This window comes from Artibeus jamaicensis, unplaced genomic scaffold (assembly GCF_021234435.1).
Source record: "Artibeus jamaicensis isolate MK-2021 breed Jamaican fruit bat unplaced genomic scaffold, CSHL_Jam_final scaffold_369, whole genome shotgun sequence".
In the NCBI taxonomy this organism is placed as follows: domain Eukaryota; kingdom Metazoa; phylum Chordata; class Mammalia; order Chiroptera; family Phyllostomidae; genus Artibeus; species Artibeus jamaicensis.
Window position 1 is genome coordinate 40,085,687 of NW_026522042.1, and position 19,800 is coordinate 40,105,486.

Sequence of the window (19,800 nt, forward strand, 5' to 3'; positions counted from 1 at the left end):
AACTGTCTGGAAGTCTCAGAGAAATGACAAAGCCTTAACAGATCAGTGGAAGGGAGCCAAGGGTTCAATAATAGGACCACAAGGCCAACACCCAGACAGGCAAATTAGTCTTAGTGCCCCTCTTCACCCTTGAAGATGCCATTTTTTATTTTCCTGATTGTATCTTGAGTGAAACAAAAATGAAATATTTAAAATAACACTGCAGTAAACATATGGGTGCATATATTCTTTTGAATTAATGTTTCAGGTTTCCTAAGGTATATCCTCAGAAGTGGAATCACCTGGTTATAATGCAGTTCCATATTTAATTTTTTGAGTGAACTCCAGTCTGCTTTCCACACCAGCTGCATTCCCACCAGTAGGCATGAGGGTTCCCTTTCTCCCTTTCTCCACATTCTCCCCAACACTTACTGTTTGTTGATTCGATAATGATCCATTCTGACAGGTGTGAAGTGATAACTCATAATGGTTTTAATTTGCATGTCTCTGATGATTAGTGACGTTGAGCATCTTTTCATACATCTATTGGCCCTCTGTATGTTCTCCTTAGAGAAATGTTTATTCAGGTTCTTTGCCCACTATTTAATTGGATTTTTTGATATTTTATGAGTTCTTTATAGATATACTACTCAACCATAAAAAAGGAAATCTTACCTTTTGTGACAGCATGGATGGACCTGGAGAGTATTATGCTAAGTGGAATAAGCCAGTTAGAGAAAGCCAAGTTATCATATAATTTCACTCACACATGGAACAAAATAGACTAACAAAATAGGAACAGACTCGTAGAGAACAGACTGACAGCTGTCAGAGGGAAGGTGATGTGGAGCTAGGTGACAAAGGTGAAGGGATTAAAAAAAACACAGACACAGACAACAGTATGGTGATAACCAGAGGGAAGGGGGATGGAAGGAGGTAGAGGAAGGTATAAGGGTGGTAAATAGTGATGGAAGGAGACTTGACTTGGGGTGGTGAACACACAATGCAATATACTGATGTTTTATAGAATTGTGCACCCAAAACCTACATAATTTTATTAACCAATGCCACCCCAATAAATTAAAGTTTTTAAAAAACAATGTATTTTTTGTTTCTGATTTTTAATCCTCCCAGACACCCAGAAAACATTCACTTGCAGTAATGCAAGACTATCCCATCCCTCTTGTGAAAGGAACAAGATTTATTCCCGTCTCTGATTTCCCCAGCAGTGAGAGGACTATGGACCTGGTTTTGGAGATGTGCAACACCAATTCCATCCACTGGTGTGGCATTTCAGGAAGACAGCTTGGAAAGCTACATCCCAGTTCCTCTCTCTGTCTCGCCCTTACTCTGCTGTCTTCAGTACAGGGTCTGCAGGTATGTTCTGTGTTCAGTAATTTCAGTATTTGGGGGCTATTAACCCATAGTCATGTAGTGTATCCATATTTTCTTTAGTAATGACCATTGAATGAAAACTTAGGCCTATATCTTTCTCTCAATAGAGTGTCTCCGGCTTAAGACTAACAGACACGTTTTTAAAGAGAACATATGAATATGATGACATCGCACAAGTCTGTGTGGTATCTTCGGCCACTAAAGTGGAAAGCTGAAGAAATTCCCAATGTTATGCTTTTCATTCAGTTTCACAGAACTTTCTATATTTTAGTCACCTTTGTAAAATGATCAAGTCAACAGTAAAAATAAGTATATGTTAAATTTCTTTCCTGTAAAATAGTTAAAATATTAAATGTTTGTTTTGAAAAAACCACCTACTGATTTTATTTTGTATTATTTTAAAGGAACATTTATACATTTTCACATATATCCTATTTGTTTCATTTAAATGACCATTGGGCTTTGTTCTGCAAAAACTCTATCCTTGCTCTGGCCAGTGTGGCTCAGTTGGTTGGAGCATTGTCCCCTAATGGAAAAGTTGAGGGTTTGATTCCCAGTCAGAGCATGTTCCTGGGTTGTGGGTTCGATTCCAGGTCAAGGGACAGGGCGCAGATGATCCCCCCTCCAGGCGTGTATTGGAGGCAGCCAGTCAATGCTTTTCTCTCTCACACCCATGTTCCTCTCTCCTTCTCTTCCTCTCTCTCTAGAAGCAATGAAAAAATGTTCTCAGGTGAGGATTTTTTAAAAATTAAAAAAATAATAAACTCAATATATTTGAGTCCATTTGTCCTTAGCAAGCATCGAGAACAGGCGTTAGCAAAATGTTTACTATGTAGAGGGCCTGATACTAAATACTTTAGGTTTTGCAGGCCATGTGGTTCCTAGTGAAAATACTCCACCCTGCTGTTGCAGTGCCCGATAAGCCAGTAGGCAAAACGAGCACATTACAAAAACAGGCAACTGGCCTGCAGGCTGTGGTTTGCCCACCTTGATCTAGAAGATAGAGCTGTTCCTTAAATCCTGAGAATTCTTATAATACTTTATTTAGAAATATTTCAGTTAACCCCGGTTTTTTTTTTTAGCTCCCCAATCAACAGAAAAAGTTGTTAAAGTGGGATGATCCTTAAGTAACATTATATTTGCTAACATAGTATGAATTTTTCCACTTGTTTTCAAAGTTATTTTATTGGTGTGTATCTGTGTTTGTGTGTACATACAAATCTGCACGTCTGTTTCAGTTACTAACAGCAGATCAGAATCGGTTTTATTTCTTAGATTGTTGATTACTCTGTTAACTTTTAACTAAGAAGCCTGATATTTTTCTAAGTCCAAAAGACCTGTTTTTCCCATTAAAAAATAAACCACTTATTTTCAGAGGTATCTTTTAAAATTTTCAGTTTCTGATACTTGATTTTGAGTTCTAAATCATGTACTAATATTATAAAACTTTGTATAGCTGCATGTAATCATACTTACGCCATGAACAGTGAAACAGTTAAGATTGTAAACAACTTTGCAACATGCATATAATAAAAGTTTCAATATTTTGTTAAGAAAGAAAAGGATTATCCTGTTAAATAAAAACTTATTTTGGTAAGTTGAAATATAAAGATGTATGTATAACTGCTTACATATAAAAGTACATTAAGTCAAATACAAAAATTGGGTTTTTTTCAAGTGCATAATTATTTATTGCCATGACAAATTGGTCCAAAATGAAAGCTATATTCAGAGTAAGATTTGGAGTAATAATTAATGAAATGTCTTTGCAAAATAAAGTGCAAGCAGTATAAAACCTCTGTCTTCCAATGAATAGTATTGATTAAATGATAAGATTTATAGCCACTGTACTGGATACTCCCATCATTTCTCGAGCATCTTCTCATAACTGAACCTTCTGTTTCACTCTGTTTCAAATTTTAAAAGTAACATATAATGGTCACTTGGAATCTGCTATATAATTTGATTTAATTACAGAGTCTCTTTTTATAAGCAATAATCTAGACACACATTGTTCATTCTTCAAATTAAGGTTAGATAATCTCACCTTAGAAAGGATTCGTTTAAACAATACGTACAAAAATTATACAAACAATGTGGTACATTAAATGATAATGTTGTTTGCATAAAAAAGACATTTTAAGTTTACATAGCATCATAATAACTTCAGCTACTACAATGAAATGTGGCTAGTGGAAGTTGGTCATTCCTAAGTAGAATATATAAAGTTTACTTTAATGCCCCATTTTTGACAAGAATAATATTTGGGGTACTTCTTACAATTTCGCAAGTAGCTAGCACAATCCAATGACACAAAACTATTTTGAAATGCAGTGATTCCAAAGTGACAAAAGTACTTGAGCAAAAATGGCTAGAATTGAATGAAATCTAGGTGAGTGGGCAGACTTCAACTGAATATGTATAAAAAGTGGATACCTATACTACAGATATTAGCAAATCAAGACATTGTTTTTAAGGGCTTGCTTATGTCTTTGTCTTATTTTGGTATCAGAGAAATAGGTATATAAAATGCGTTGTGAAGCATTTCCTTCTATTTTCATGTCAGATTGTATAGATTAATATTCTCCCTTAATTTATTTTGGTAGAAGTCCCCATTGAAATAGTTTGGGACTATATGTGGCTTTCTTTTCTGGAGGATATCTGTTTCTTCAGTGAGCTGTAGTACTTTGTATCTTACAGGGAATTTGTCTGTTTTATTTAAGTTAATATTGTTGAATATATGGACCTAGAGTTGGCTCTAGTATTTTTTGATGATCCTTTTAATGTCTGCAGGGTCTGCATTGATATCCCCTCCTTCACTTCTGATACTGTTAATTTATATTTTCTCTCTTTTCCTAATCAGTGAGCTAGAGGCTTACCAATTTCTCAGTCTGAACACATTTTCAATGCACTCAAGACATTTATGCTAAAAACTTTTTCTTAACATTGGGCAAGAGAGACTGATTTTTAAGGGTCATCTTTGCTCTTTTCATCAACGTCATCACTTTCATGTAATTAGTACTTCATTCTGTAAAACACTTGAACACTAGGAGCCCAATTTATGAAAAATTAAGTTGGTTTAGATGGAATATAGAGATTTAATTCAGAGATGCTAAGACTTAAGTCCTGCTCTTCTTTGGACAGAACTAGAGGTTCAGCGAGGTCTTTGTTTTAGCCTAAGTCCAGGGGGCTTAGGTATTTGCTGGTCTATTTAAAACAGTGCTTCCTGGGTCTTATTAAAGGATTTACTTAATAAAAGTTGAAAGTGTGGTCCTGAACCTGCATTTTCAACTTCAAAAGCCAAGTGACTCTTACAGTGAAATTACAGAACCACTGACTGGTCTCACAAAGGAAAAGTTGGCTTTTAAATGTAAAGATAGCAGGTAGTCTTCTGAGTCTTTTGAAAATAGTTATAATAAGGCCCTGATCATTATCGGTATTACTAGCTTAATATTACTTTTTCCATTTTCTCTCATAGCACTTGTGAAATCATTACATGTCTGCCCAGCGTTACCTATTTCATAATTAACAAAGCAAAAAATTCCAGTTACAACAGTCTTGTCCATCACTATGGTTAGAGCCATGCCACTAATACCTAACAGTGCCACTTCTCTCCACTACTATGTTCTAACTTCGATATAATAGTTTAAGTCCCCTGTTAGTTGAAGTTGCATCAAAGTAAGTTAAGCATAAAAGCAACATGCTAAACGAAGCACAGCAGAGGAGCACATGAACAAGCCTTGTTAATGATAGATGGTTTTTGTAATGCATCAAAGAATTACTTGAGTTTTTAAAAAATTGTTGGTAATGAGCACATAATCAAACACCACTTAGAAAATCCTTAAGAGCCAAGTCATTGGCTTATTTAAATGTAGGTATATTTGAGAGTTTCCATGGTAAGGTCACCACCAGGGAAGTTGTGCTAGTTAAATTTGAATAGTTATGCAACTGACCTAACCAATACCATTAGGGATATCTAAATGTATTTTATTATGTACTTGGCCTAATTGGCCATGCTAATGTTATAATTACCAAACTGCGGGCAAGATTAATTAAGAACTATGCAAAAACCTGAGCATCCTACCTACCTTCACTTTCTATACATTCACAGCATCTATTCTTTCTTTTCAAAACAACAATCCTTCCACCGAATTCTGCTTTCTACCAGCTCTTAAGATTTTCTGCTGCCTATTAGAACAAGCAGCATCAAAGATAATACTGGCCCCTATGATATATATTCATTACTGATAACACTATCAAGACTAAACCTAGATAACAAACTTCTCCTGTCCAGACATGCTGTTCACTGGCAACTACATTTCTCCTAACCCAGCATGAGAAACCTTTCCTTTTGGTGACCTTCCCTTTTAAATAGTTTGCTAAAGGGAATTTGGAGCCAAAGGCCTCACTAATAAATGGCCTTTCTGGTCAATAAATATACTCTGCTATTAAGTCTAATATACAAATACGATGATGAAGATTTGAAAATGGAACCCTGTCTGGTGCTGTACTGGCCCCTAACAAGGCTACTGACCATTTGTTTAAGAAGGAGTCATTATGTTCAACTCTTATAAACCTATTATCTAGGCAGATTTATTCTGTTAGGTATATTTGTTTTGGGGGCACTATCTACCGCAAACATTTCAGAGCCATAACCGTTTGCATCCTAGAGTCCCTGGTCAAGTCAGGAATGGTCTTCAGTGCTGCCGCTGAATGATCTGCTACGGATGTGATTTCTTAGTTGCTCTATAAGTTCAGGATTCTGTTGCTGTATCTGTTGAGCAAACTGCTGTCCTCTGGAAGTAAAGAGACAGGGTGGTATGCATTAGGGAATTCCGTTACACAATACCCATAAAAAAGGACTGCAAAGGATGTGGTACTACCCAAAGGGAACTTCTAAAAAAGGACCTGCAAGTTTACTGATGCCTTCATATAGCATTATTACAGGGCATTGTCCTTACTGAGAAATGAAACACCCTAAAAAGAAGCTAAAAAGTTTCCGAATTGAGTGAAACCCACCCCCTTTAGTACTCAACCATGAATAAACAAAGGGCTCCAAAGTATATACTTTGATTGTCTATGCTCAAACATAATGCAAGGTATTTGCTCTTGTAGTGAAGTCTTCTCCCCTATGACAGATGTCATACCCATTTGGAGATTTATATAGAAGTCACTGAACAGAACAGATTTTTTAAAGGGCAAAGAAATTTAGTACAAATGCCTGATTTATGACCCTCAATTGTGAATGTTACAAACCGCTAGAATCATGCCACTTAAAGATCACTCTAAAGATGCAATATTGCACATGGGGTTACATGGTCATGATCACAAACACCAAATGATGCTTGTGGCTTCAGATAAAATTTTTCGTGACAGCATCACACAGATTGAAAAAGCAGCGTATCTTAAGCGCCTTGGTTGGAAGTGAAGGTAATGAGATGATGCAAGGAGTTCCTTTAGTGATGACACACACTGGGAAGCTTGAATAAAACTGCTTCCTAAACTGTTTAAACACTGGTATATGTAATAAAAGATTTTTAAATATACACATGTACCTAAATTAATGCATACTTTAATTAGCTACTTGATTTCACTCTCCATCCTCGAGTAGCTATTCAAATCTGCTGAAAAAGTTTTTCTTGAATCCCAATCTGGATTCCTACCCTTCGGTCTGAAAATCCCAACTTCAGAACTCCTTTTTAATTTAGCAACTAGTGAGACCACTGATACTAACAATAAGTGATACAAATTAAACAAGAAAGCCCTGGCCCCCTCACTTTAGATACAAACTACAAAACATAAAATACTTTTTTTTTTTACTATTTCTGTTTTAACTACATACCATAAAGCAAACACATTTTTTTACTGTTTCCATTTTAAGTAACACTTACGCTTGGATGAGGCTAGACAGGTCAGTTAGGCCCCCAACTCCAGCAGCAGGTCCCCCAATGGCATTTGTCATCATTCCTGACATTCTAGAGTAGGCAATACAGTCTTATTAATGAGCAGGATACTGGCCGAGGAAAAGTAAGTGAAATATACCTGCATAATGTAGAAGGTGAGGCTAAATGTATGTGACTTTAAGTGCCAATCGACTGGCAGTCAGGATAGTTTTATCGTTTTAGAGCTGATGTGCTCAAATTAGGAACTGGCAGGTGGAAAGGGGAAAATGTAATATGCTCTCTCTATATACTTACAGCTGTTGAACTTGAGGATTCTGCATTAAACTTGCTGCCTGGAATTGAAAAACGGCATCTCCCATTAAAGGTAGTAATATTTAGGGATCTTTAACAAAGATTCTTAAAAAAAAACAGGAATGAAAGCTAAACCGTATGTGTACTAACATTCTGTAGAGTTTTAGTGCTATGTGAAGTAAATGAGAATATAGAAAAGAGGTAGTAGAAAAAATGGGATTTAAAATACATTGTAAGGATAGACTCAAAACAACATGATAAACTAAGGATATTGATAGCAGTATACTTATTACTATTGATCAGACATATATATGGCCAAGTGGAGAAATAGAAACTTTGAAAGTACAAGGAATCTCTGCCATTCCAGAGAGTCTATTCCAAAAGAGTACTCTTAAGAGATGTGACCTGGTTTCATGGGGCTCAGTAGTTTCAGTTTTTGCCATGCCTAAGTGGGAAGGGAACTGCATTTGTACACATGTACACTTTTAAAACTTTCCATTTTGAAAACATAAACATATTTGCCTTAAATTGGTAGTCAACAATATTCATGTAAAATTTAAATTTAGCCTAAATATTTATAGACAATAGTAACTCCAACAGCTGTCCCTTAAAACTCTCTTTTAATCTACCTACTGGACCCTTTGTGAAGTGTCACACAATATGTTAATGTACTTCCTACATGGTAGTCTCACCCCTCACATCAAGCATCTTGAGAGCTAAGCTGCATTGGAAACTAAATCCGTTTTCACATCCTGCTACTGTAGTGTAACCTGAGGCCTGGAAAAAGGTAATGATAATAAAAAATGTCATAAAACCTACAGAGAAAAATATACTTGTTGGTATTTAGGTAGCAAGACCAACTTAAATTTGGCCTCAATCCTGAGACTCAAGACCTTGTTACTGAATCACTTGCAAATCAGTCAAACAATTATTTCTCTGGTAATAAAAGCAAGTGGTGGCTTTCTCAACATCTCATTTAGGGTCAGTGATTAAAAAATTAACTACTGTCTACAAAGACTTCAACTGACAATTTTAAACTACCAATTGCTGCACACTACCAGTTGTTCAAAAATACTTCTTTGTCTCACTAGTAATGAGCCATCTGTACATTTCAATTCAGCTGAAGATTTAGTGGGTGCCAGAACTTTTTGGAAGGAAACAAAGCGGAGTAAGAAGTGGTACTTGCCTTTCAAGGCCCTAGCACCTGGCAGAATAGTTCTGAGCCAGAAGCACATAGTCACCCAAGGAGCTTTATCTGCTCAGGTGACATCCTTGACCCACTAACTCAGAGTTTCCACAGACCGAACCAGAGCATGTGTGTTTTCAAAAACATCTGTGGGTAATTTTGTTGGTTTGGAGGATGGACATCTATACATATGAATTATACTAAAAAGTCCAATTAACTCCTAAGACAGAAAGGAAGCAGACACCGCCTAGAGGAGAGCTTAGGAAACCACAATAACCCAAATTCTCAGACCTCAGTTCCTAGATATCTTCCTAGGGCCATCTTCATGCGAGAGGGTGCTTTTTAACCTTCTGTCATCTGCGGACCCCTTTGCCAATCTGTTGAAAAATATGGTTCGCTCCCTAGGAAAATGCACATATCCATATGCACACGAATTTCTGTATACAATTTCAAGGAATCTGTGGTTTCCGAAAGTCTATCCCTGGCTTTCTCACAAACAGGTACACAGGCAGGTTAAAAATCTCAACCACAGCGTTACATCACCACTCTTACCACCACCACCACCACAAAAGTTCCCTTATTTGTTTATAAAATATTCTAAGATTACAGGGTCCAGCACAACTAATGCCCCCTTTTTTATTACAAGATTTTTTATTATAAAATCATAAAGGATCTAATTCTGTAACATAACAATATCACACTCAAGCTCATCAAATGATATTTTAGGTGAAATGTTCAAATTCAAACTAAATTATTGCACCCATACTCTTATCCTACCAACCACACTAAAGCAGGTGTCACTTCTGCCAGACCCCGTATATTACTCTATGGAAGCAGAGCCAGCAGAGCAGGAAAGAGGATATACTCACCATACTAATGAAGGCTGGGTTATTTATTAAGCTAGCCATGTCAAAGCTCAGTCCAGTTCCTATCTGTAAAACAGTTATATCTGAGAATTATTCTCACCACTATAATCTGATTACAACAAATTATGAATGACAGGAAATATTTCACTCGTTCAGCATTAATAACTTACAGGACTGGATACCTCTCTTAACTTCTGTTCTGCTATTTTCAGGTTTGACTTATAGGAATCATTTTCGGGGTCAAGATCTAATGCCTTTTGATAACTTGTAACTGCTTCTTCAAATTTATTCATGGCAGTGAGAGCTAGTCTGAAAAGAATGAAGTATAAGTTATATGATTAAGGAATATCAGGATATCACAAATGTACTCAAACATCTGTCTTGGTATTCGGTTAGAATCCAGATTACACTTAATGTATTCATTATACTGTGGTTCACAGGAGTATCACTAAAATTCCTTTTAATTCCAAGACTGGAAGTCTGGAGTCTCTCCCTTCTGCTTGCTGACAACTTTGGCTATCGTTTGTTAACCGTGCACTTAATGCTTAGAAATGAACCTTAACCTACCCTTCCATTTTTAAGCCTAATATGTGAAGTAATTTGCTTTATAAATGATTAAGATCCACAAACATGTGAACTAACAATCTTGTGGTCATAAACTCCATGATGTTAAAACCATTTTAAGGACTCTGAACTAGATTTGTGCTTCAGAATGTCTCACTTTCTTCCCACTTCCTAGCAGAGATATTGAGTCACAATAAATATTAATTTGCCATAAAAAATAAAAACGGACTGTGGAGTACTCCTGGATAAGACATGTCAGTTGTTAAACAGATTCAGTTAGCATCCTTTACAACTTAAGGCATTATTACCCCAGTCAGAGAGCAAGGTATTAAATTTTTGTTTTCCACCACCCAGTTAGAATTTATTTCTTGGAAAATTACTTCAGAACTAAACAATAATGGCATAAATGGAGAGATAAGATTGAGGTTTTTATTTGTTTGCTGGTTGTCTTTAATAAATTACTCTTAAGTCTTGGTTGACTTACCTCACAGACTTCAATCTAGATAAAATTCAGTGCCTAAACACAGAAAAACTCTCAGACCCTAATTAGTTTTCTACCAGCCAACCATGAAAAATACTTTGTCAAAGGCTTCAGTTCATCAACAGTCACTAAATACTTACTGAAACCCTCATGTGCACCAGGCACTATTTTGATTCTGCCATGAATAAAGGTACTTACTGAGTTTAAGGAAGTTTTGTTCTACGTGGGTAAGACAAGCAGTGGGTAGACAAATAAGAAAGTAATATTAAAGAGAATGAATAAGAGAGCTGCCCAAAGGCAGCCACACTGACAAGACCTAAGTGATGAGAAGAAGGCAGACACCTGAAGATCAGGGGAGGAGCGCGGTACATAGAAGAAGCAGTGAACGCAAGGCCCTGGGAGTGATGCAAGCCTGGTTTGCCTCAGGAACAGGACAAAGGCTGAGGAGGAGGGAGCACAGAAAACTGGGAGTGAGATGATGTCAGAGAGGAATCAGGCACCAGATAACACAGAACCATGCTTTGGAGTCTGGATTTTATTCTGGTTGCAACGGAGTGACATACCGGATTTATGCTCTGGAAAGCACGCTCTGGCTCCTCTGCAGAGTCGGGGTGGAGGTAGAGGGACCAGTTAGGAAGCTGCTGTAGTAGCCTAGGTAAGAGATGGTCATTTGGACCTGGGTTATAAACAAGATAGTAATAAATGCTTGAAGTCATGATATATGTATGTGGAAACTAGAATTAATGGCACTTACTGATAGATTAGATGTGTGAGGTATAGTAAGAATGAAGGACAACTCCTAGGCTTTTGACCCAAGACCTGGTAAGTAAATGATGGTAGCATTTACTGAGATGGGAAAGATTTAAGAAGGAAGGGCGAGTTCTGTGTAGGACATGTTAAATTTAAAAGACCTATTAAAAATATAAATGGAGATGAAAAGAAGTTGAATATGATATGGAACTCAGAACCTAAGACATATAATAACTTAAGAGATCCATCAACATACTGAATTGATTCTTCTTATTCAGAGTAGTTATGTTCTAGAATGTCCCCCAAACATTGATTTAGCAAATGCTGAATAATTGCTCTAGGGTTAGGTTCTTGTGAGGCTCTTAGGTCACAATATTCTCATCAACTAATCAATACATAATGTTGCTTTACATGTGTTTCTACTTAAAGAAACTTATGGAATACATATAATTGATTCATTAGCATTGAGCTAACAGCCAAAAGCACTTACTCATGCCTGAACAAAACATACCTGTTGTGTATTTATTTCGTAAGGCACGTTATAGCCTTCTTGCACTTAGAAGCACTAGACAGCACTTCAGCTTATGTTTGGATCCACTGTAAACAGGGAAATCAACAACAAAAAGCAAAAAATACAGCATTAAATGTACTGAAAAAAGGATATGGGTTTACAGCATGAGAGCTGAAACAAAAAGGCAAAGCATTGCCTTACATAACCTCGGCTGAGGTCTACAAAAATTTTTAGCAAGGAGGTGAATTCATAAATACAGAATCTGTGAATAGTATCTACTGTACAGGGAAATTGAAAGCATAGGACAGGATGATATCGGAAGAGAGAATGGACTGCCAGCAGCAGCACAGGAGAGGAGAGAGCCCTAAAGTGCACCATTACTTAGAGGTGGTAGAGAAGGAAGAACCAGCAAAGCAGACTGGAAAAGAGCACCCAGGAAAGTAGAAAGCAAACCAGGAAGGGAGGTGTCACAGAAGCCTAGACTATGAAGTATTTCAAAAATAGGTGAATTATGCCAAATACTAAAAGATGGGTAGGGTGAGAATACAGATCTGAACTTTGGCCCTAGCAAAATATAGACTACTGGTGACCTTGAATAGAGCTCTTAGTTGAATGATATAGACAAATTGCCCTATCAGAATGAGTTCAAGAGAGAATGAGAGATAAGGAAGATGAGACAGGAAGTACTGATCACCATCAAGGGCTTTGTAAAGAAAGGAACTAAGAAATGATGTAACTGTACAAGGGTGGTTCTAATGGTTGATTCTGTAACCTCTTCATATGACATCATTATCACTGTTAGAAACAGGAAAGCTGGTGTTGCAGAAGATAAAGCAGATGATTACAAGTGTGAAGTCCCAGAAAAGGTTCAAAGGGATGAGATCTAAAGCATGAATGAAGGCACCAGCCTTAAATAAGAACCCTTCCATGTTAACAAGAAAAATGGCAGTCTGAGTAGCTACAAATACAGGTACATTAGTGGATTTAGCAGTAGGAAAATGAGCTGCTTTTCTTCTAACTGCGCCTATTAATATTTTCTCAAGAATAAAGCAGTATCATGAGAGAGTCACATGGAGTGTTTAGAGGAAATTTGGAGAACAGGTATGAAGCAATACACTGAGAAAGTGGTAAGGTGAATTTAGAAGGAAGTATATAGTAGGACTGTCTGCCCAAATACTGAGTACTCATGAGATCAGTGGTCTTGAACATGAAGTGAGTCTACTCATGGCTATAATTGTTCTTCAACTATTCACCATACAACTAACCATCACCCTCCCAAGCCACAGAAACTGCAATCATTGCCTCCCTCATTGTTATGTTTATTTTCTTGTTAGTTGAGAGGGTGCAATATTTAGCAGGAAATTCAAAACCAAGCCATCAAGAACAGAATATCTGATACAACTTGGTACTACTTTGAACATTCTCCCAGAACTTACCCCATTCTCCCATAGGCCTTGCTGTACTTTGAATCAATTGCTATTGCTTTTTCACAATCCTTTATTGCATCTGTGTAGTGACCCAGTTTACTCTGAGCAGCAGCCCTAAGAGAAAGAGAAGAGAGTTTTTATTGTACACATCCTTCAAGGCACTAATTTAGATTTTCCAATTCTAAGATAACTACGTTCTCCTTGTCCCAGTTTGTGTATTACTCTCAGTAAACATCTAAATCTAACTGTCTTAAGATAATTCTATGATCAAATGAAAACTCAGAAATAAAATTCAGAGAAAATATGAAAGCTGCCTTTCACTATTTACTTTGCTATAGAAAAGACAAAATACGTAAGTCATACGACCAGTCTTCCTATTTATTGCCTTTTTAATTTGCCCAAACAGAAAACTGAAAACACTAGGACATTTGGGATTACTGGGGGCACACAGAGTGAGTGAGTGCTGGGAATGGCTACCTAGAGTGTAGTGCTGTTAGATGATCACTTTACTAGTAGCATTAAGATCGCTGGACAAGTCTAAATTGAAAAACCCAATTCAACCATGTGCCTAAATTTGGCTTTAAATTAAGGATGGCAATATATTCCATCTACTTAGCATAGAATCTCAGAGCAATTAAGAACTATGTAATCCCACAGAAAACTGTACTTGAAAAATAACTAAATTAAAAAAATGTAATAAAAAATAGAACTATGTAATCCCTTCCAAGTTATCCTTAACAAACTCCCTAGAATAACAGGGACCTGACATTATAATGAAGCCACCTACTATCCCTCCACACAATCCCGAGAGTAGACCGATCTCTCTCTCCCTGCTGCAGTGCTGACTTCAATCCGCAGGGCCATGATAAACACGTAGAATTTCTGTTCAGCCTGCAAATCGTTCAAACTGAGAAGTTCCAAATGTCTCCTGTCCTGCATCCCACTGCCACCCCACCCATTCTTCTCCAGACTGAATGTTTCTACTTTATTCATTCAACTAATACATCTCTTGAGGGCTAGCAAAAGCAGACACTTTTCTAGGCATAATATTGGGGTGGCCAAAAAGTTCATTTAGTGTATCTCATAAAATAAAAGACACATTTTTCATTTTCACCAATAATTTTATTGATTTGGATATTTTGAGTGTGTCAGCTCTCTCCCACTATATAATGTTGATTGTTCTCGACTAATGTTTCCATTTGATCACAATCAACTTCAATTGGTCTACCCAACTGTGGAGCATTGCCCAATGAGAAATCTCCAGCACAAAACTTCACAAACTATTTTTGACACTTCCAATCAGTCATAACACCTTCATACACTGCACAAATCTTTTATGTTTTTGCATTTCAGCTGAGTTTTGACCTTTCTTGAAATAAAGCATAATATGCAGAAAATGTTGCATATTTTCTCCCATCTTCACTATTACAATGGCTACTCCCAAATTTACCAATTTTGATAAGGTTTTTTAAATGCATGCTGATATGACACCACAATACCATCTAGCAAAATGGTTTTGAATGAAGTGAAAGACAACTAAGCATTACTACAGCCATCTTACAGAAAAATACCAAACAAACTTTTTGGCCAATCCAATAGATGGAACAGTAATCAAAATGATATCCCTGGCCTCAATAGTGCTTAAATTCCTGGGGAGAGCTGGGAGGCTATAAAGAAAGGCAGCTGTGAGTCCAATATTCTGTCAGCCTTTCTTCTTATAGCATGACTGAGACCCTTACTTCTTAAACTAAGATTATAAAACTTGAAAAAAATAAAGTCTTTGCTTCAGTTAAAAAAATGATATCTGAAAATACTGAATTCAGCTAACATGTTTTGAAAGTTCATGTGAAAAAGAGGTATAGGTTTATTTGAACACTCAACACAAACTAACAGCATGACAAGGATGACCATTAAAAGAAGAGATATAGAATGTGTCAATTGCAAATAATTAGAAATAAAGTGAAGTAAAAATAACACAATAAAAGACAAAGAAAAGAGCTAGAGAAGGAAAAAAAGCCAAAAATAAGATAGCAGAAAACAATTCAAACATATAAGTCTCAAAGTTGCCTAGATGAACATCAGATTCTCAAATTTCATACATAATATATTACTTAAAACATAATCACACATAGGTTTGAAGTTTAAAGGGAACGGAAAAGAACAATCAGGCAAACTGAAAACCAAGCAAGGAAAAGATAGCTGGTGTAGAAACTATCGGACATAAGGCAAAGAGCATTAGTAAAGACAGAGTTATTATATATTGATCTTCCTTTTTAGTTTAATTTTAAGGAAAGCATTTACATGGTTCAGAAGTCAAACCTACATTAAAAGTCTCTCATCCTACACAGGATCGGTGGGAATGCAATAGATGGGATAAAAATGGGAATAAGACTTCAGAAAGAATGAAAAAAACGTCAAATTGAATAAAATAGAAACAAATGATCCTAACTGTATGTATATTAAAAAAAATTCACGTAACATTCAAGCACAGTACTCTGAGTACATATTTTTAGTGAGATGTATTCTGATGGCAAAAATGATTGCAAGGAAATTCTGAAGTTTACACTAGAGTTACAATATTGGTGCAGTACCATCTGCGGGATACCGAAGGATAGAGCTGATGAGTGAAGACGCTGATAATGTTGGGTTTTTGCTCTGAGAGAAGAGAGATGCAAATGTAAAATGGGGGAAGGTAAAGGAAATCTCTGCAACACTGAAATGTGAGAAGTTGTCTGTGACTTCTCAGTCACAGTCTAAATTGATGACTTTTCAAAAAACATGTTTCCTCACTCTGTCCAGTGAAAAAACCTGGATGCAATAACATTTCTTTAGCAATGATTACCTCTTGCAATCAGTTCTTGGTTTCTAAATACCATGCTCTATTAAAGGAGCAGGGGCTACTTGTGGAACCCACATCTAGAGCAGAGGAAATACAGTGCAAATCTGGAATACCTTGTTGTCTCAGAAAGCAAGAAAATGTTAGAAAACAAGTTATATAAAAGGGCACATAGTCAGTTGAAAGGAACCCCCGCTCCCACTAGCCAAATATGGTATAATTTAAGTATGGGAACAATTATGGTAATTTATTATAACACACTGAATGGTGAATTTTTAAAAATTCATGTATAGGGTGCTAAATCCTGAACTCAAAACCAGATATACAGAGATAAATAAAACACGTCTGTCCTCTGGTCTTTCACTGTCAAATAGGGAAACAGTCATGTAAATAAATAAATAGTATAATAAATACAACAATGGAGGTATCAACAGAAGAGACAATTCAGAGAAAGGCGAGGTTAGCCCCGTGCAGAGCCACCTAATGGCATTTCAGTAATAGGGAAGTTCTTACCTGCACCATACAATACAGTGATAACCTCCCCACAGGACTAAGAGGACTGGAAATCAGCTAGAGCATTTTTATTTTATTTTCTTATGTTATTAATTTTACATTGACATTTTACTAAGTTACATTTTTTTAAAGATTTTTAAACTTATTTCTAGAGAGGAGAAGGCAGGAAGAAAGAGAGGGAGAGAAGCCTCAGTATGTAGCTGCTTCTCACACGCCCCAACTGGGGACCTGGCCTACAACCCAGGTATGTGCCCTGACTGGGAACTGAACTGGTGACCCTTTGGTTCGAAGGCCAGTATTCAATCCACTGAGCCATACCAGCCAGGGCATTTTACTAATTTACATTTAAACAGCCACATGTGGCTAGGAGCTACCATACTGGACAGCACCACTCCATAGGCTATGGCGGGGAAGAGCACAGTGGCATGGTCAGGAGGCTGGGGACAGAAGAAATGGAGAAAATCTTCCCAAGAGAAGCAACATCTACCAGGGTCTTGAAGGAGGACTAGCAGTTGACCAATCAGATAAGGTGAGAAATATTCTAGGCAGAGGAAGGAGTACATAAAAGCATGGAGAGATGCCCCAACACGGTATTTTTTAAAAGTCAGTAAATTTCACATTAAATGTGCATAGAGAGTAGAGAGAAGAGGAACAGGGTAGGAAGGAAAGTAAAGACAAAGTTTTAAAAAAGAACCTAGATTATAAAAGATCTTAGGTATCATGCTGAGGAGCTTAAATCCAATCACAAAGGTATTTCCAACCAGTGAACAGAAAGCAAGAATTAGATTAGTAATTTCACATTTTAGAAAGGTCCTTTTGGCACAAGACCGGAGTGGGGAGTGCAAGTAGAAACTGGAAGCCACTAGCTTAGCAACGGTTAGGAGCCTGGAGTAAGGGAGTAGTACTGGAAAAGGAGGAGGGCACAAAGGAGCTATTTGGGAGGGAAAAGAAGAACGGGAAGAGGCCCTGATCGCTGGCTTCAGATACTGATAATGACACAAGGAATAAAGCAGTGAGAATCAGACCCAGAAAGAAGAGTGGGAGGAAGGGAAGAGGATGACTGTTACAATCTTGATAGCTTTAGCATTAGATCACTGAGGGCAAGCTAGGATGAAAGCAGATTTGAGTGGCTCACGAAAGAGGAGAGGATCTGGACCTCTGAGGCCGGAGAAGGGAAGCGAAACCTGGCCACACTTGAGTCTCTTGTGAGATGAAGCCAAGTACGCCAGTGTCTGAACTGAATAACAATGTGGTCTGCTCTCCCTGCCCCTGCAGTCTGGTTATCAGGGCAGAACTAATGACATTCCAACAGAACAATACAGTTAAAGTCACCGTGTTTCCAGACAGCCTTGCTTTTTTCAGCTTGTGAGCAAGAGTGTGAATATTACTTGTGCTCTATTCTTATGGAAAACAAGACAGAAGAAAATCAGGGGCACCTCACATTTCTCATACTACAGGGTGAGGCAAAAGTAGGTCTACAATTGTTCATGTGGAAAATAATATAATAATAAATGACACAAGAATAAACTTTTGTATACTCACAACCATAAACCTGCTTTTACAACATGCTATATATATAATGCATAAATAAATTCTAGCAAAAACCTGTTCCTACAACTAGGAATTACATTGTTTCTGGAAAAAAAAAAAAAACCACACGCACACATTGAAAGCTTAATATGCTAGGGATTTTGTATTATTACTCCTGCAACTACTAGTATCTGTATTTTACAATTGAGGAAATGAGGCTCGAAGAGGTTAAGCATCTGCTCAAGGTCACATAGCCAGTAAGTGGCAGAACTGAGATTCAGTGCCAAATTCAACAAACCGAGTACAAATTCCAGTGAACCTAACAAATACATGGTGTTTATGGAGGTAAAAGAAAAAGTGGAAAACAGTGTGTGGTCTTTGTTCCCATCTCTCTCAGAGCTCACACTGTCACTAGCGTTCCTTGGCACAATGCCCTGACGATCCCTAATTTTGCCTTTTTAACTATACCCTGTAACCTAAAATGCCTTCCCCTCTTCCTCTGAGTTCTACCCGTCCATCAAATCCAGCTCCAACTGAAATTCCCCAGGACCAGAGAGGCCTGCCCCACGGATTGTTTCCACCATGCTCTCTCTCCTTCCTGTGTATCTTTAATCCCACTTATTGCCTCAGTCTTTTAACCCTCCATCCCAGAAACATGAGACTACTAGGGGTAAAGTGATGTACCTGTCAATGAAGATGTACAAAAGAAATAAGAATACTATTTAGGGGCAGAAGACACAGAAAACTAGCTAGTTTAATATGAATATCATTTCATACTAAAAAGTACTTGGAAATGTTTTAGAACTATACTCAATCATTTGTTGTTTTATGTATACAAGTGTTAATGTAAGTGTGTGGTCACTTCAACATGACTATAAATTTCTTTGCTTTCTTCTGTAGTCCTCCATGCATCCAAAAAAATTAGCTGAATTCCTCTAGAGCACAGTGCCAGATACTATAGGAGATACAAGCAGATACAAGATCCGATCTCTATCTTTAACCTGAAGAAATAAAACAAGTATGCATGTAAGATAAGGAAGAACACATGATAAACTTACATAAATGTTACATATCAGGGTAAGTGCTGGGAGTAAAGAAGAAAAGCAAAAATAAAAAACAGGTTTCAAGGAAACAACTCAGGTTTTCCTGGTATCCAAACTGAACCTAAAGTGTCATTAGGATTCAAAAGGTCAAAATAGAAGATAAATGATTAGATAGACTCATGCTTAAGAAATATGTCATCTGATTATTTTCTAACTCATAAGTCACTTCTATAAAAGTAAATTTTGGTTCACTTTATTGGGTTAGTATGTCAATATTTTGATTAGTAATAAAACTATAAAAATTAATATCAAAAAGAAGATTTAGATCTGCTATTCTGAGTTTCCAACTACTGATGGCTAACTGGCTGAAAAAAAACCAGCAAGGGATAGTTGGCAAGACTACAGGCTACTGAAATATTTATACCTACTACAGTCTAAAATAATCCTAAAGCTTTATTCAATATTTGTATTAAATATACAAATTAGATCTTCTAATTATTTGATATTAAATTGCACGCTCTATTA

At 36.9% G+C, this 19,800-nt stretch overlaps 2 protein-coding genes across 7 annotated transcripts in view; one reads left to right on the forward strand and one right to left on the reverse strand.

Moving 5' to 3' along the window:
• Positions 1-3,215, forward strand: part of TRAPPC13 (trafficking protein particle complex subunit 13) — a 36,828-nt gene extending 33,613 nt beyond the window's left edge. For 2 of the 4 annotated variants that reach the window (XM_037150779.2, XM_037150781.2), the window contains 2 exons: positions 1,206-1,356; positions 1,482-3,215. In XM_037150779.2, coding sequence (XP_037006674.1) covers positions 1,206-1,356; positions 1,482-1,589 — 259 coding nt within the window. In that variant the 3' untranslated portion in view covers positions 1,590-3,215. The remainder of the gene's footprint in view (positions 1-1,205; positions 1,357-1,481) is intronic. The other 2 variants (XM_037150780.2, XM_037150782.2) reach the window with 1 other exon arrangement.
• Positions 3,216-3,293: 78 nt separating this feature from the next.
• The window catches only part of SGTB (small glutamine rich tetratricopeptide repeat co-chaperone beta), a 36,338-nt gene continuing 19,831 nt past the window's right edge, over positions 3,294-19,800 (reverse strand). For all 3 annotated transcript variants that reach the window (XM_037150784.2, XM_037150783.2, XM_037150785.2), the window contains 6 exons: positions 13,363-13,467; positions 9,791-9,929; positions 9,624-9,686; positions 7,572-7,609; positions 7,266-7,349; positions 3,294-6,170 (listed from right to left, as the gene is read on the reverse strand). In XM_037150784.2, coding sequence (XP_037006679.1) covers positions 6,059-6,170; positions 7,266-7,349; positions 7,572-7,609; positions 9,624-9,686; positions 9,791-9,929; positions 13,363-13,467 — 541 coding nt within the window. In that variant the 3' untranslated portion in view covers positions 3,294-6,058. The remainder of the gene's footprint in view (positions 6,171-7,265; positions 7,350-7,571; positions 7,610-9,623; positions 9,687-9,790; positions 9,930-13,362; positions 13,468-19,800) is intronic.